This window comes from Megachile rotundata, chromosome 12 (assembly GCF_050947335.1).
Source record: "Megachile rotundata isolate GNS110a chromosome 12, iyMegRotu1, whole genome shotgun sequence".
In the NCBI taxonomy this organism is placed as follows: domain Eukaryota; kingdom Metazoa; phylum Arthropoda; class Insecta; order Hymenoptera; family Megachilidae; genus Megachile; species Megachile rotundata.
Genome location: NC_134994.1, coordinates 9,414,079 through 9,430,206, shown reverse-complemented (window position 1 = coordinate 9,430,206; position 16,128 = coordinate 9,414,079). Strand labels below are relative to the sequence as shown.

Genomic DNA, 16,128 nt, shown 5'->3' with positions numbered 1-16,128 from the left:
TCCCTAAAACCCCGAATTTCCAAATTTCCAAACTTCCAATCTCCCAAATTCCAAAATGTCCCAATTTCCAATTTCCCAATTCCCTAAAATCCCAAATTTCCAAACTTCCAATCTCCAAATTCCAAAATGTCCCAATTTCCTAAAATCCCAAATTTCCAAATTTCCAAATTTCCAAATTTCCAAACTTCCAATCTCCCAAATTCCAAAATGTCCCAACTTCCCATTTCCTAATTTCCTAAAACCCCGAATTTCCAAATTTCCAAACTTCCAATCTCCCTAATTCCAAAATGTCTCAATTTCCCATTTCCCAATTTTCTAAAATCCCAAATTTCCAAATTTCCAAACTTCCAATCTCCCAAATTCCAAAATGTCCCAACTTCCCATTTCCCAATTCCCTAAAACCCCGAATTTCCAAATTTCCAAATTTCCAATCTCCCAAATTCCAAAATGTCCCAACTTCCCATTTCCCAATTTCCTAAAACCCCGAATTTCCAAATTTCCAAACTTCCAATCTCCCTAATTCCAAAATGTCTCAATTTCCCATTTTCCAATTTCCTAAAATCCCAAATTTCCAAATTTCCAAACTTCCAATCTCCCAAATTCCAAAATGTCTCAATTTCCCATTTTCCAATTTCCTAAAATCCCAAATTTCCAAATTTCCAAATTTCCAAACTTCCAATCACCCAAATTCCAAAATGTCCCAATTTCCTAACCTTCCAAAATCCCGAATTTCCAAATCTCCCCAATTCCAAAACCTCCAAACTTTCAATTTCCCAATTTCCTAAAACCCCGAATTTCTACCTACACGGTTCATGCGTGGCGATTCAGCCCCTACAAACAGAAACCCACGTTACATAAATGTTCACACGTTCTCTAATTACAGAATGGCATTAAGCTACCATTTAACTTGTTTTGCTTTTCTTCCGAAAGCAATCTCGACCGATTCCACGAGTATCACGATTTCTTAAAATTAATCTCGAGTTCTCGTGAGAAGGCAGCTCATGCACCTGGCATCGCTTCTGAAGAATCGTTGATTCGTCTTTCTTTTTTTTTTTTATTTTTCTCTTTCTTCGCGTTGCTCGTACTATGGAAGCTGGTCACGACGATGGTGGTGTACCCCATTGCCAGAAATTGCACTTCCGTTCCGCGAATTCCCACGGAAGTGGGCACAATCGCGACTACGACAAAAGATATTTGGCGTACAACGTGCACCAGCTTCATTGTTCCACCGGACCATTGAACCTTTCCAACTTGACGAACTTTCTTTTTCAATCAACGTTAACGAGACTGAAGGTCATCTATCGATACGTCTCTTTATACAAAAATTATTTAAACATTTCCGTGATTACAACTTTCCCCATTTTGAATTTTTATTTACTCCATCAAGTTGAACTTATAAAATTCTACAGCGTGCTAATGTAATTCTACAGCATACTCAAACTGATATATTTCTAAAGAAGTTAAAAGAGTCAGTAGTTGCGTAGAATTTATAATCATGAAACTGTCAAGTGTAGTAAAACAGCTGACAATTTTTTCGATGAAGCATCCCGAAGAACATTAAAAGACCGTGACATAAACTCGCGAGATGGTAACCGCGATCTTGCCTTGACAAAAAGTGACTCGTCACCGTTGCATTTTCATTTTATAGTGTGCACGCGACGAGATAATATAAAACCGACGATAAACACGGATTTGATAGCGAAAATTCTACGAACGATGAAACAGGTGACTCCGGTCGTTGGTAAACACGCGGACGCAGATGCAGCCACGCGTCTTCCGGCCGTCTCTTCTATGCAGGTTGTATAAACACGGGTTTCCTTGATAAATAATCTAGACGGCTCATCGTCGAGTAGATCCAAGCAAGGGGAGATGACGCTATATAGAAGGAAACGGTGTTTATTTTCCGTCCTTCGTCCACGACAAGCCATGAGAGAACACCTGTGCAACGAAATACCTTGCTAAACGGGTACCTACACCTAACCGCAGATGAAAGAGAGACGACGGCACAGTCTCTGCAAAAAGGATTGTTTTACGCGACTCATTCGCTCGTTCTCCCCTTCATTGAGATGCATCCGGTGCCACCCTCACCACTTCCGGAATATTGCGTGGGATTTTCATTTCCCACAACACTTGGCCCACACCTCTCATGAGAATCTTTACTTCGTCTTTCTATGATTGTTTGCACAATTCTAATTACTCGCCATCGTTTAAAATTATCGGCCATTTCTTTAAATGATGGATAACTAGGAGACTGTTTATAAATCCACCTAATTTCAAACTCCCAAATCACTAAATTCTCACATCACCCAAGTTCTAAGTCTCTGAACTTCAAAATTTTTAATTACTGAAATTCCTAAATCCCCCAAACCACAAATTTCCAAAATTTTCATTCCACGAACCCCTTTCGACCCCCTAAATTGCTAAAACCCTAATCTCTAACTTCCGAAATATCCTCAAGACCTTATTCCCAAATTCTTACACCCCTAACCTCTAAAACTAGAATTTTGAACTCTAAATCTTCGAATCCCCCAATTTCTAACTCTACCAAATTCCTAGCCTCCAAAACTTGAATTTTGAACTCTAAATCTTTGAATCCCCCAATTCCTAACTCTACCAAATCCCTAAATCCCCAAATATCTAACTCTTTCAATCGTTAAATCACCAACTTTCCAACTCCAAAAGTCAATTCAAATAAAAATCTTTCCTCAACTCCATCACAAACCTTTCCATATCTTTTACACCACTGACGAGTTATCCTATCAGTCTAACTTAAAATTCTAACTAAAAGAACAGAAGATATAATTGTTTTCCGACCCCAACAAATTCAAACGTTCGAAAGTTTCGCGCGCCCGCACAGTGGCGCCATTTGGTCAGCCATACTGCGTCGAACGGATACATACACTAACACCGTTGAGCGTACGTGGCGAACGCGCGCTCTGATTGGTCGTGACGTTCGCCTGCGTACAGTTTACTCGACGCGAGTTATCTCGTGCACGATAGAAAACCATTTCCCTGTTGCCTTTTACAGAAGGCACATAAACGATTCAGGCCACGAGAACAGCAACGAGGTAAATTGACAATTATCATTGAAAAGTGTCGATTCGCCTTGTTGATCTCGTATCCCTAACGGTGTCTGAACGCAAACAGCTGCAGCTCGAGCAGCGTCAATTGCGAAACACATAAAATTTAATAAATCAAGATTTGTTAATTAGCTTGCTGGCTTGAACAAAATTTCGTTGGATAAACAACTTAAGAATGTAAATTGCAGTATGGAAAAGAGGCAAAGGACGACCAATGCAATAAATTCATTTGCATATAAATACGGTATAAGTAAATATGCTTCGTCTGGTTTTTTGCTTTTCACCTTTCCAAATTATTAGTACGAGATAATATTTCGCGTTCAGGTTTTGGAAGCATTTTAATTGTAACCAATGGTGTTCGAGTATAATAGCTTCTATCAGTTAAAATAAATGTTGACGATAATCCGAATAATATGCAAATAAATTCACCGTGCGTAACGTATTGCCGTGCAAACATAGAAATCCGTCGAATAAACGCACGTACGAGTGTCCGTGATAAGATTACAGCCGTTGTTTTGAAAGTTGGACTTGTTTATTTCTCGCCCCTTTGACAACACAACCTGTTTTATTTCTTTTCTTTCGTTTTAGTCATTTTTCGTTCGTACAAATTTATCCATGAACTTCATGAAGCAAGAAGAAATGTAGATGAACACCCAGATTTGAAAACGAAGCACCCAATGATTAATGGTGCAGTTTTCGTCAAGTACCATAAGTACCAGATTCGCAAGATATAGAGACATAATCATTACGAAAGCAGAATTTTTCATGGAGCCTCCAGTTACGGTCAGATGAACGGAGTTGCTGAATTTGACGCGAAGGGATAAGCATGAAAAAAAAGAGGAAATGCGTGGTGCTACCTCTAACTTCTCGGTAGCGCGTCCAACGCAGAGAAGCAGAGTTGGAAGATACCCAGCGCAGAGGTTGGCATACTGGGACGCGTCCAATGGTTACGATCAGCATTCTGCTCGTTTATGTTGCCGTGGAAGGGGCCAATAACTGTACAACCATCTCGGACGTACGTATTTTCAAAGCTCCGAGTGTTGCGCTTGAGTCGAACGGACTATACTGTGCAAATGGCGGTTATTTCGTTTCTTCGCAGCGAGGGAAAAGGGGTGACAGCCGAACGCGAGCCGAGCACGACCGAAAAAGACCGAGCCGACCGGAGGCTTGGTCGCTTGCAGCGAGAGGCGCACGCTTCAGTCGCTAGAGAGCGCTTTAACCGTATAGAACGTGTCTTCGCGCAACTCCGCGAGCTGCAGAGCACGCACGCACCTCGTCAGCGTTAACGTAACTGCGCAATCGTATACGACCTTCCGCCGAACTTGGAACCACGCGTGTGTCTTGACAGTCGTGTGTTTGGCGGGAATCGCGATACCGTTTTCGTTTCGATCGTACGCGGTATCGAACTCGTTCCAGTGGCTCCCCACCGTGTTCGCGGACAGCATATTGGTGCTTTCGGGCCGTGTGCAATAACGTTTACCGTGAAATATTATTTTCTGTGTCGATCTCGAGAGTGATACATGTTTGTGCATCATCTAACACGGACCCGTGATCATCGTGAAGGCAAAGGACCGCCAAGCGATCGGTTTTGAATCTTGAAAAACAACCTCGTAATCTTAGCGGGAACACACATCGAAACACACGCTTGGAGACTCACGCGCAAGTGCGTGCAACGTTGCCGGATCGTTCTTCCCGCGGGCTATGGCGATCAATTCGTGAAGAAAACAAAAAGAATTGCTGAAAGGAAATTTTACTACACGATCATTGACAGTTACTTAAACATTGGCAACCGTGAAACTATGTACCGAACCGTGAGAAAGCCGGAGATATTTATCACCGCTGTTTTGATATCTTGTCTCTCGCTCCGTGGTGCGCAATAGCGTGTTCACCGTGTTGCCAAACTTTCCGTTTTCGTCGTGCACGCTCATCGATGGTGTGTATACTCCGTCTCGAGATATATCCGCCGATTCACGGATGTGTGCCGTGAAAAATCATCGTTGCAAAGTGTCGGTCGCGTCCGTAAGCGAGTGAACGAGTAACGTAGTCGCGAAGCGACGCTGAGAAGCACGGCCATTCGAAATTCGGTGGGTCGCGCCACGACAACGTTGCCACGTTTTCGCGAGCCGCGAGTATTTCAACGTTCTATGGACGATTCCTGGAAGAATCATCTCCGTAAACGAGACGGTGCGTAAAAAAAACGATTTTGAACGTTGTTTCGTGTGAACCGGTGTGCCCCGGATCGACAACACAACACGAACCAAAATACGCTGAACGAAGTTTCGACTTTGGACGAGTGGAAAGGGAAGCTGTTTTGCCGGTGAAAAAAACAGAGTGGTTAGTTATTGGTAACTGCGAGGAGGACGGCGACGTTGCCGACGCGAAAAGACTAACGAAATATGAGCGCACGAGTGTTGAATCCGGTGATGATGACGGAAATGAGTAGGAATCTAGGTGGAGGACGAACGGTGCCGAGCAGAGCAGCCCTTGCCCGTGTTCGAAGGGACCTTTTTGGACCCGTCGATCACGCCGCGGCTCGTGCATTGGCAGAACGGGAACTTCGCGCTCAATCGATGCTCGACGCCGAGAGATGGGGATTCGACTTTCACTTGGAGATACCTAAAGCCAACTCGAGGTATGAGTGGGAACTGGTCACGTCGCAGGACGTGGTGCCTGAACCCTATGCCCTACGAGGTATGCCCTACTTAAGGAAACACGCGCCTAGCACGCCTAGAAAAGTACGGGATTCCTCGCCCACCATGAAAATCCTCCGTAAAGAATCTCCGAAGACTCCGATCCTCCAGAAAACGGAGAGAACGCCACCTCAGGAACCCAGAGTACCGCAAATCGGAGAAGTCACCATGAACGACATGTTCGACTTTGACGCGGACAAGAAGATGTATATCGTCGAACCAACTACCCCTGTTTTATCCACGAGGAAACAGTCCACCATTACCGGTAAGCGATACCTCTTATTTTTTTCTTTTTATTAGTATGCCAATATTTTCAACTTTATGTTACCGGTACTATTTCAGTACCATTAATCAGTGATTCTAAACTTCTCTTTTTCTATTATGCACTATGACTTGCATGCCTAACAAGCGACTTACAACGCTTAGAGTATAAATGTAAACAGTGTACATATTGTATCCAAGTTTTATTACCGCATAGAAATATCTTTGAAAGCGCTCCATCATTTTTCTCGAACATAGAAAATTCTAGTAAAAAAGGGTTAACGAGAAAGACCAACTGCTCGTTCGTGAATGAACGGCTTGTTTTCAAGTTGAACCGGTTGCTCTCGGTATCGATAAGTGTTTTCCACGTTTCTTCTATTCCCTTTTTCTGCGTTGTAATTTTACTACATTCAAAACAATGGCTTTCTGTGTTGCGCTCTTGCTTCCTTTCACCCAAAGTCGAAAAGAAACGAGATGCCTACGATATCGTGGTTGTATACTTTTTTTCGGCCACTAAAAACGCTAATCTGTTCATTATATCGCGCGTAATGTTACGCAATGCTTTGCAAACACGAGATTTCCTGAATTATTCCGCTCGATCGACGCGCGCATTGTCCAAATTGTCTGGCATTATTTATACGGGAAGCATATAGCCTAGGTCATTCTAATTCGCCGACCGGCAAGGTCGTTGCAATTTACGTAATTACGTAAGCACCTGATAAAAAGAATGAATTGAACCCGTCCTCTTATCGAATTATATTTTCGAAATTTTTCTGTTCCTAGAAAATATCTTCGACCATTATCTCCGCTAGATTTCTAACAAACAAACGGATTACGAACAATAAAAATATTCCTACCATAGATAAACTATCGTGCTATCGTTCTCGATGACAAAGTGCGAAATATAATTTGGCTGCAAATGTGTCTTTTATATTTTTTATTTGTCACGGATAAGCATATCGATAATTCAACGCAATCGTGCGTAAACAAGGATGACATAACGATAAATATTATTTGTAATTCATGTGCCGATTAGTCAAACATTTCTGCATGTTCGAACCCAAAATTCTCTTCGGTAGTAAATTTTATTAGCGGTCATATTATTCGAGGTTGCGTTCCCATTGTATCGAAGCCTCGCAATTGCAAGAAATTCCTAAAAATATTCCAACATATGCGAGGACGTAATACCACGTCATCACTGTCCACAAATAACGTGTTAATTAAGTCGACTTTTTATAAATTGCGGAAGTCTCCAAAACTGTGGCGATAAGCAGTAGAGTCGTCCGTGTGTCCGAATATATTTTTTTCTTTACGACAGAAAATATTCACGAGAGCTGTCTCCCGGCGTGAGATTTTTCGTGTCCCGTTCGAATCTCGCGTACCCGGCCATCTTGTTCGTGCCTACACCTCTCAGTCTATTTCCCCCCATTTTTTTCGCCTATTTATTATTCGGCTGTGCACACCACCCACGCGACGCGACTATTTCTGGACGTGACTCCTCATGTGTCTCGCATGCATGCATCTCTTACACGCGTGTAAACACATTTTGCGTCATTAGAGCACGCGACTATGGTTTTGTTTATTCGTCGAGTTTTCTTGTCCACGTTTGCACCGCAGTACGCAAGAAATGCATGAACAATTAGAGAAAAACCGATACAGACAAGGGCGATTAGTTTTGGTCGTTACGTCTACTAGTATCGAGTAATCGGTTTCTACAAAAACAGGAGAAATTAATTGTTTTGCTGCGTTATCAGCGTTATCAGCGAAGAAATATCTTCTAATTTTTCTAGGGAAGAGAGGAAGTATTTTTGTACCAAGTAGATACTGCAATAACGGTCCAAGAAAATCCTGAAGGTCTTAATAATCACCCGTAAACAGAGCGAATTAAAAGTAATAATTAGAAACACGATATTTGTTATAATTACTTAATTGAAAGTCGGCTAACGTTTAATTAGCGTTCTATCTTGAACGCTCGTTCCGTACAGGTAATAGACTCGGTCACGTGCTGCGCGTGACTGTAACCGTTATTATTTGACGATAATATCGTACGATAGCCTCGCCATTCGATTAACTGGATCGATACACCAGGCGCGTTTTGATCTTTCGATACGTGAGGCCCGAATTCTCCCCGTTCGACCAGTTTCTAGTATATGGGAGAACGAGCACGCGTGTAACGTACTCTCGATTCAACCGTGAGTATGGGGGCGCCGACTGATTTTCCTAACGTACGTTATTAATGAGCCACGCGGTCAGCTGTACAGTCCATATGGGGTTGGGTCGCACCCCCGTACGTTTTCTCTTCCGTGCACCCCTTGGGATCGCATCAGCTTTTGTTCACGCGTGCGCCTCCTGCGCGTTGTACGCATGGGGGTATCAGCTGTGCTCACAATCGCATCCCTCGAAAACTGGGGTGGATGTACGATCGGTATTTAAAATCGTGATTGCTCGACGCGACGATTTTAACCCGCATGCTGCTTTAACGCATTCGCAAATTGCCGACACTTCTAGCTTTTGTTTACCACGTTATTCCCTTCGTATCACATCCACAAATTCGTTTTCTGCTAATAATATCAATGTTCGATGTATACTAAAAATGAAGCAAAAACTTAATGAGTAAAAGATGGAACATTAACTCCTGTGTACAAATTCTCTGAAAAAAGTCGTTAAGAAAATTGTGTAGTTTAAATTGAGAAACGTGAAACCAGTTATTTTGTGTGGTAGTTATTGAATAAAAAGATGAAGCCTGCACGCCTTCCCTGCGAACGTACCCTTTTTGCTCTCTTCGATTTTTGAAGAAATAATCACGTATCCAAGTAGTTAGTATGAATTATAAGATTGTAAAAGAAAGAAGAGATGCGACAAATAAAAGTACATAAAATTGTGAAGTAAAGAACGTCGAACGCCGGTAACCTTCATGGTAATCAATGCGTTGAAATTGAAATTTCCCGGCGTGGCGGGCTGAAGGCGCATGCGCGCACGCATGCGCAGTTGCAAGTAAGAGCGCGCAGTCTTCAGCTTGATTTGTCTCAAATTTTGTGCAATTGTAGAAAATAGCAAGAGTAATATTTATCATAGACTTTCCTCGAATTGCCAAAATTATTTAGCTTGAGATACTTTTATTAATTTAAACGTTACGGTCCAATATTATATTACATACAAAGTTGCAAATCCCGCGTAAAAAGTAGTGCTTCAGCGCTTGATACCAAAGAGAGATAAACATTACAATAAAGGTTAACTAGAAATCCCTCTACGGAATTAACGAAAAGCTGCGTCGTGAGATCAGAAGAGGGTTTATGATCGTTGGCACAGCTGTTCCCCCGCAATCTCCATAATTTCTGTCGCGTGGCATCGCGCTTAGAAAAGGGACCCAGGGAAATCGAACAGATGCGCCGAATTTTCCCCGTGGAAATTCGCCAAATGGTGAAAAGGGGTGGCGGGAAATTCGTTGTGGCTCCTACAACGAATATACGACATGAGTCATGATTACGAGTATCAGACCGTCGCATACTGCGTTTTTGTGCACGCTTCCTATATCGTGACTCATTAAAGGTTCGCAAACAACGTACAGGAGGAACAAAATTGCATGCATCTCCCGCGTTCCACCTTTCTTTCTTCCGTTGTGGCACGCTTTAAGCCCCTAACGAACTTTGCGATGATTCGCCCTTATCTTATCTACTACCACCGATATAATTAACGGGCACCGTGAGTCGATTATTATTATATTCGCGGGGTTATCGTTCAAGCGATTTCCCGCGCAAGATTAAAAAAATTAAAAAAACGTTCGGATTTAAAACTGTTTCGTGTTCTGTCAATTCTTTCCAGTTTCTGCGAAACGTAGCTGAGGTAACTTATCGATCTGTATGAAAATGTGGGTACAGATGGCATAAGTTTCACCTTTTGATTTTGCTTTTAATACACGTGTAGTTGCAGATATTCGATATTTAATATTTGACATTGTAGAGATCAATAACCGCTAATCTTATTCGATTCTTTTTCTGTTTGCACGTTTTGGAACCTGTAAAGAGTCGCTTTGTTTCAAAATATGTTTGCGTTTTTGTGCTTGGCAACACGAATATTTTTAAACACAACACTCGGAATGTATTGGTAAACGAAATAAGTTGAAAATGAGCAATTAATATAATTTTCTATTATTGACTTATGTGTTTCATCAATTTATCATGAACGTTATTCTAATATTGACAAAGTGTCGCGTCCCGTGTTCACTGCGATTACGGTATCATTCGAATTTTGCAATTAAATTCAATCGCCCGAAGATAACAAGGTCGAAAAATAACCCGTACCTGTGTATGTGGCGCACGTATATACATGTTTTTTTCGTTTGTGTGTGCTTTCAGACTACATGAAGAGTCGTAAACGTAGCCTAAACGGTAGCGCGAAGAGCATGATAGAGCCGCCGGAGAAGATCGCCCGTAACGCGGGTCAAATACGTAGCTAAGAGCCTCGAAGTTTCCTCCTTCAGCCTCGACGTCTTCTTCCATCAAGTTCGGACCGGAAACGCATCGCTGCCAGGAGGAATGGAGAAAGACGAAGGAAAGCTCTGTGGCAGAGGAGAACGCGCTAGGTCCGTTGGCTGTGCCATTCACGTTTAGATTTATCCGCCATGCACAATGGCGGGAAATTTAAAAGAAGTAACGAAAACGCATGATAACAGTAACGTTTTTCGTTCTAACACTTTCGTAATCGTGGTACGGAAATTACAAAGCGGCAACAACAACCGATAACAACGACCAGATACAATGGACAAAAGAAACAACGTGGTTGTTGCTATCTTTTCTTTTCTTTTTTTTTCTTTGTTTTTTTTTTTTTTATATATACATATGTGTAATTCATCGTGTCCGTATCTTTTGTATTAGGATAGAGAGAATAACGTTTAGGTTATATGCTGTCTCATGTTTTTCCTATAAGAGCAAGATTGTTGTATGAAAGCTGCACATGAATCTTTTGTTACAAGTAGAAGCTGCTGGTTTTGGATAGGTGTTAGAGGTTTCTAATTTTGTAACGAGGCATTTAGAGGATTTTGTACGCTTCTTGTTCTGTTGGGAGAAATGTGGGACACCTTAGATATACAGGGTGTGAGGTAATCGGTGATGCTACTTGAAAAAATTAGTCGGAGGCACTGACGTAACTGGGATAGCAAATGGCTTTTGGAAATGTCTTAATAAAAGAATAATACTGGTTACACCATTGCAAAACTGTACTTTGTATGTGGTTTTCTTTACAACAGCAACACCAGGAATTACAATAGTCTTCAGACTCCTTGAAATTCATTTTAATTTCTGTCTTATTTCTATTCCTCATAGAAGCACGTTAAAAATTAATAACTTCAAAAGGAAGCCCCATACGAAAAATCTTTAAATCGACTGATATTTCCAGGTAGACTCACACCTTCATTTGCGCCAATTACACACCCTGTATATAAAGCGAAAAAGAGCGAAATTAATGTAATATATTGTTCGTTCGACACTGAAACGAATCAAGGATGAATGATGTCGTACATACATAATTATGAGCGTAAGGAGACAAGAAATATATAAATATATTTTAGGATACCTATAGATTTTAAGGAAGATATTAGGTAGTAAGTGCAGTTTCTCTTCGAGTTTGGTCTTCGAATTTTTCGGCTTTGCAAAACATTCCGCGAATCTTCAATGACCTTTCCTCCTCGTTGGAGATCCACGGACTTCTAAAATCCTACAAATTTCGCGGTAGTTTCGACAGTGTCCTTGAAACGGCCGCGAAATGTACATCAATTTTTACTGTAAAAAGAGACCAATCTCGAGATTGATAAATGGGGAAAAAGATATGATTTAGGTTACAGCTCGTTACCCATGTTTAAGCATTGATCTCCTGTACGACATTAAGAAAGTACAGCCGATGCCAAATCACCCCGCGATTTTCTTGTCCTTACCTTTGAATGAACCTGTATCGTATTTGGCTCTCCTTCATTCCCATCTTTCTCATTTTCCTCTTCTCACCTTCCTTTGAACCCTCGTGCCAGGTACTTTTATATCCAGATAAAAAATTTTCAAAATAAAATTATTTGAAACTTTTGCAAATTAAGTATTAGAGCTTCAGTGGGGTAGTTGACCCATTAAAAATTGTCTACACTTCTAAAATTTTAATGTTTTGAATTACAACTTTGTGAATTAAGTATCACAGCTTCAGTGGGTGGTTGTGTACCCATTACAATTTTCTATATTTTTAAAATTGCAAACTCTTGAATTTTCACATCTGTAAATTCTTAAATGTACAGAATCTCTAAGTTTCAAAACGTATCTAGGTACCCGGCGCAAGGTTCATCGCTACCCATTAAATCTTAACACTTTGATAGTACGCTTTTTAACTCCGTCTCAAGGCAAAACCAGCAAGGTAAATTATAAAAAGTTCGCACAGTAATTTTATCGGTATTCTTAAAGAGTAACATAAACGACCTTCAAAGTGTTAAGCATCCGAAAAGCCGAAGCGAGGATTGCAAAATTCGAAACTGTACGAAATGGAAGATAATCAGGATCATTATTTATATCGTCGGCAATGAATTTCAAGGAAATTATTGTATATATTTGTAAATGTGTACCGCGAACGCAATCTTCGCTTTTCAATGGGCTCTTTTTGCATCTGTTTATTTCCATTGCATCTCGTTTCTTTTTTAAACGTTTTTTTTTTTACGATCAGACTTATAGGCATTGAATGGTAATTGCGTGAGAAAAAACCGTTCAAAGTTCTCCGCGGAAGAGGCAGATTTATCTTTGTTTGTTTCGAAATTCGCGCGCATCACGGTATACCGGAAGTAATCGAGCATTTTTAGTAGAGTACAAATCATACGCGTGGCTTCCGGAGTTCTTCGAACGGTTACCTGTGAAATTACGCGGATTACATTTCTTTATTTTTTTATCAACAAAAGCACAGATTTCTCGAACGAAACCTTCTTTGTTCGTCGATGCGTTTAAATGTAAAATGTATAATTGTATATCTTAAATGGTATGATTTTATTAATGGTAGCTGATTTATTACAACATTTTTTTTTCTTTTTGTTTACGATAATTTGGTCGAAGGCCATACACCTCTTGAAGTACCCCTCACCCCCTGTGTTTTCCTCAATTTCACTTTTCTCTTTCTCATCCCTCCCTTTTACAATGAGATTATCATTCAGAAATACGACTGGTGGTTACAAGCTATTTTTTTTCGTCGTTCACACGGGCGAAGTGTGCTATTGAGTCGATGGTATTTATGGTCGTTTGTGCCAACTATTTTAAGGAACCTTTTTATCCCTCGACAGGGTCTCGTTGACCCACCTCTTGTTTCAGTACATCTGATTCAGTAAAACTCTTAATTCTGGACACTCGAAGGTATTTTGTCGAAATTTTGATGTTAGATTTATTTATCAGTATTTGGATTTCAGTGTCCATATTTTATAATCGCTTGTATAGGCATCTTTATTTCAAAAGCACGTTTTGAAGCAATAAAATCTGAATCACGGTGATTAAAAAGGTTCTGAAAACATCCAGATAAAAAGATTGAAACAAGAAACGGTTTCGAGCAGTAAGATTTTCGAATTCGAAACGCGACGATCAACCAGTGGAAGAAAATAATCTTACAGTGTGTGAAACCAAAAAGGAAGACGAAAAATCGAACGACTATAGAATCTCGTTAGATCTGAAAGGATCAGAGCACAGTCTGCCATCGGGGAATCAAACGAAAGGGAAGAAAAAAAAAAGGAAAAAATAGTAAAAGAGAATAATTCTTTACGTCTATGTAACCCTGTGATGTATTAGTATGATCTCAGTAAACGTAACTTAGCGTGTACTTCTTATTTGTAATAAGTATATTAGACGTGTATGTGCGTTCCCAAACGTGACGTAAAGCCTCGGTAAGAAAAACAGAAAAAAAATGAAAAAAAAAAAGAAGAAAAAAGGAGTATGAAAGAGTCGAGTGGACGATGATAGTCTGTGCGAGTGAATGTTGAAGAAAAGGAAGCAGAAAATACAACACCCAGTGCCTCACTTCCAGTTGGTATTTTGCGTAAGAAAAATTTTATGTGTAACGACAATATATAAATATAAATATTATTATATATAAACCGTAATCGTAAGAGAGTCTAAAGAACTAACCTACATAAGTGAATGCCTATGTTTATTAAAAAAACGAATTATCTAAAAAAAAAAATAGAATGAATATTTGTATCTTTTCTTTTAACCTACCTCTTGCGTTGCATTGTTTGTATATTAATTTATAATTGTGTTGGTATATTTTACTTCTGGATTATACTTTTTCTGAGTTTGTATTATTACTGTGTAACTTGTGTAAGGTGATGATTTTGGTAAATTTTTGTGTTATTGTTATTGGAGATATTGGAACCTGAGGACTCAAATTTGGGATTATAGGAAGTTAAGGAATATAGGAATTTATTGAGAGTAAGAGATGGGAAGACCTGTGGATGTAGGAATGTGGAGATATGAGGATTTGGGGATTTAAGAAGGGATTTGGTGAGTAGGGAATTTGGGGAGTAGGAAATTTACGGAGGTGGGAATTGGAGAAGATGGTAATTTGGGGGGATGGGAATTTAGAGAGATGGAAATCTGGAGATTTGGAAATTTGGGGAGATGGGAATTTAGAGAGATGGGAATTTGGGGGATGGGAATTTGGAGAGATGGGAATTTAGAGAGATGGGAATTTGGGGAGATGGGAATTTAAAGATATGGGAATTTAGAGAGATGGGAATTTGGAAATATGGAAATTTGGGGAAATGGGAATTTGAAGAGATGGAAATCTGGAGATTTGGAAATTTGGGGAGATGGGAATTTAGAAAGATGGGAATTTGGGGAGATGGGAATTTAGAGAGATGGGAATTTGGAGATATGGAAATTTGGGGAAATGGGAATTTGAAGAGATGGAAATCTGGAGATTTGGAAATTTGGGGAGATGGGAATTTAGAGAGATGGGAATTTGGGGAGATGGGAATTTAAAGATATGGGAATTTAGAGAGATGGGAATTTGGAGATATGGAAATTTGGGGAAATGGGAATTTGAAGAGATGGAAATCTGGAGATTTGGAAATTTGGGGAGATGGGAATTTAGAGAGATGGGAATTTGGGGAGATGGGAATTTGAGGAGATGGGAATTTGGAGTGATGGAAATTTGGGGAGATGGGAATTTGAAGAGATGAAAATTTGGGGAGATGGGAATTTAGAGAGATGGGAATTTGGAGAGGTGGGAATTTGGAGATTTGAAAATTTGGTGATTTAAAAATTTAGAGAGCTGGAAATTTGGAAATATAGCAACTCAGAAATTTAGGTATTCTTGTAAATAACCTAGTAATCTCACATTTCCACTTCCAAACCTCCCCAACTCCCACAGCTCCCCGGTCATATAATGAGACTACACTACCAGTTATCTAAACACTCAGAAATCAAATAAAATTCATCTCAATACTCCACATAAAAATGGTTTCATGTAAAGGAATAATTAACTTGCTTCACTGTCCCTTTTAAATTATCTTGTCCCATAAAAAGAGCATAAATCCTTGAATCCTACCGCAATTTTCCAGCGATCAAAGAGAGAAAAAGAGGGAAAGGTAGAGAATCTGTTTGTCGAGAAAAATTGAGACAGGTGCAACGGAAGCTGTGTACGCAAAAGAAGGCCCACTCGAGGCTGCCTTGAGAAGAAGGCAGGTGTTCGTGTATTTACCATTTGGTAAGTGACATTTTGACTTTATTCTTGATTCTTTCTGAAACCGGCCGCATTGAAATGCACGTCCTTTGTGTGTTTCCTTTCTCCGCAGCGAAAACAGGAAAATATTGACGAACATTTTAATTTCAATGGGGATGAATTTACATATACAAATGACATTTTAAATATCAATTATCCTCTGCCTTTGGAAACTTTCTGATTTATCATATCGAGATTTCTTTAAAGACGTATCAATATTGTCTTTGTACTGATAGTCTTATTGTACTGATCACTTAAATATCGCCAGATTAGTTTAAATATTCAACGTGATTTTTTAAATTCGTATCAATATTTTATCAATGTGTTATTGTACTAGTCATTCAAATATCGAATTAGCATAAGTACACGCG

General features: G+C 40.0%; 1 protein-coding gene across 1 annotated transcript; it reads left to right on the top strand.

Moving 5' to 3' along the window:
• The first annotated feature begins 3,959 nt into the window (after positions 1 to 3,959).
• dap (cyclin-dependent kinase inhibitor dacapo) lies at positions 3,960 to 14,224 on the top strand. Its single transcript, XM_012282950.2, has 2 exons — positions 3,960 to 6,035; positions 10,387 to 14,224. The coding sequence occupies exons 1-2, from the start codon at positions 5,477 to 5,479 to the stop codon at positions 10,485 to 10,487; spliced, it is 660 nt and encodes a 219-aa protein (XP_012138340.1). The 5' UTR covers positions 3,960 to 5,476; the 3' UTR covers positions 10,488 to 14,224.
• The last annotated feature ends 1,904 nt before the right edge of the window (positions 14,225 to 16,128 follow it).

Coding starts and splice junctions, on each gene's coding strand:
- dap (XM_012282950.2), top strand. CDS start 5,477: ATGAGCGCACGAGTGTTGAATCCGGTGATGATGACGGAAATGAGTAGG. Junction 6,036..10,386: donor GAAACAGTCCACCATTACCG/GTAAGCGATACC, acceptor GTGTGCTTTCAG/ACTACATGAAGAGTCGTAAA.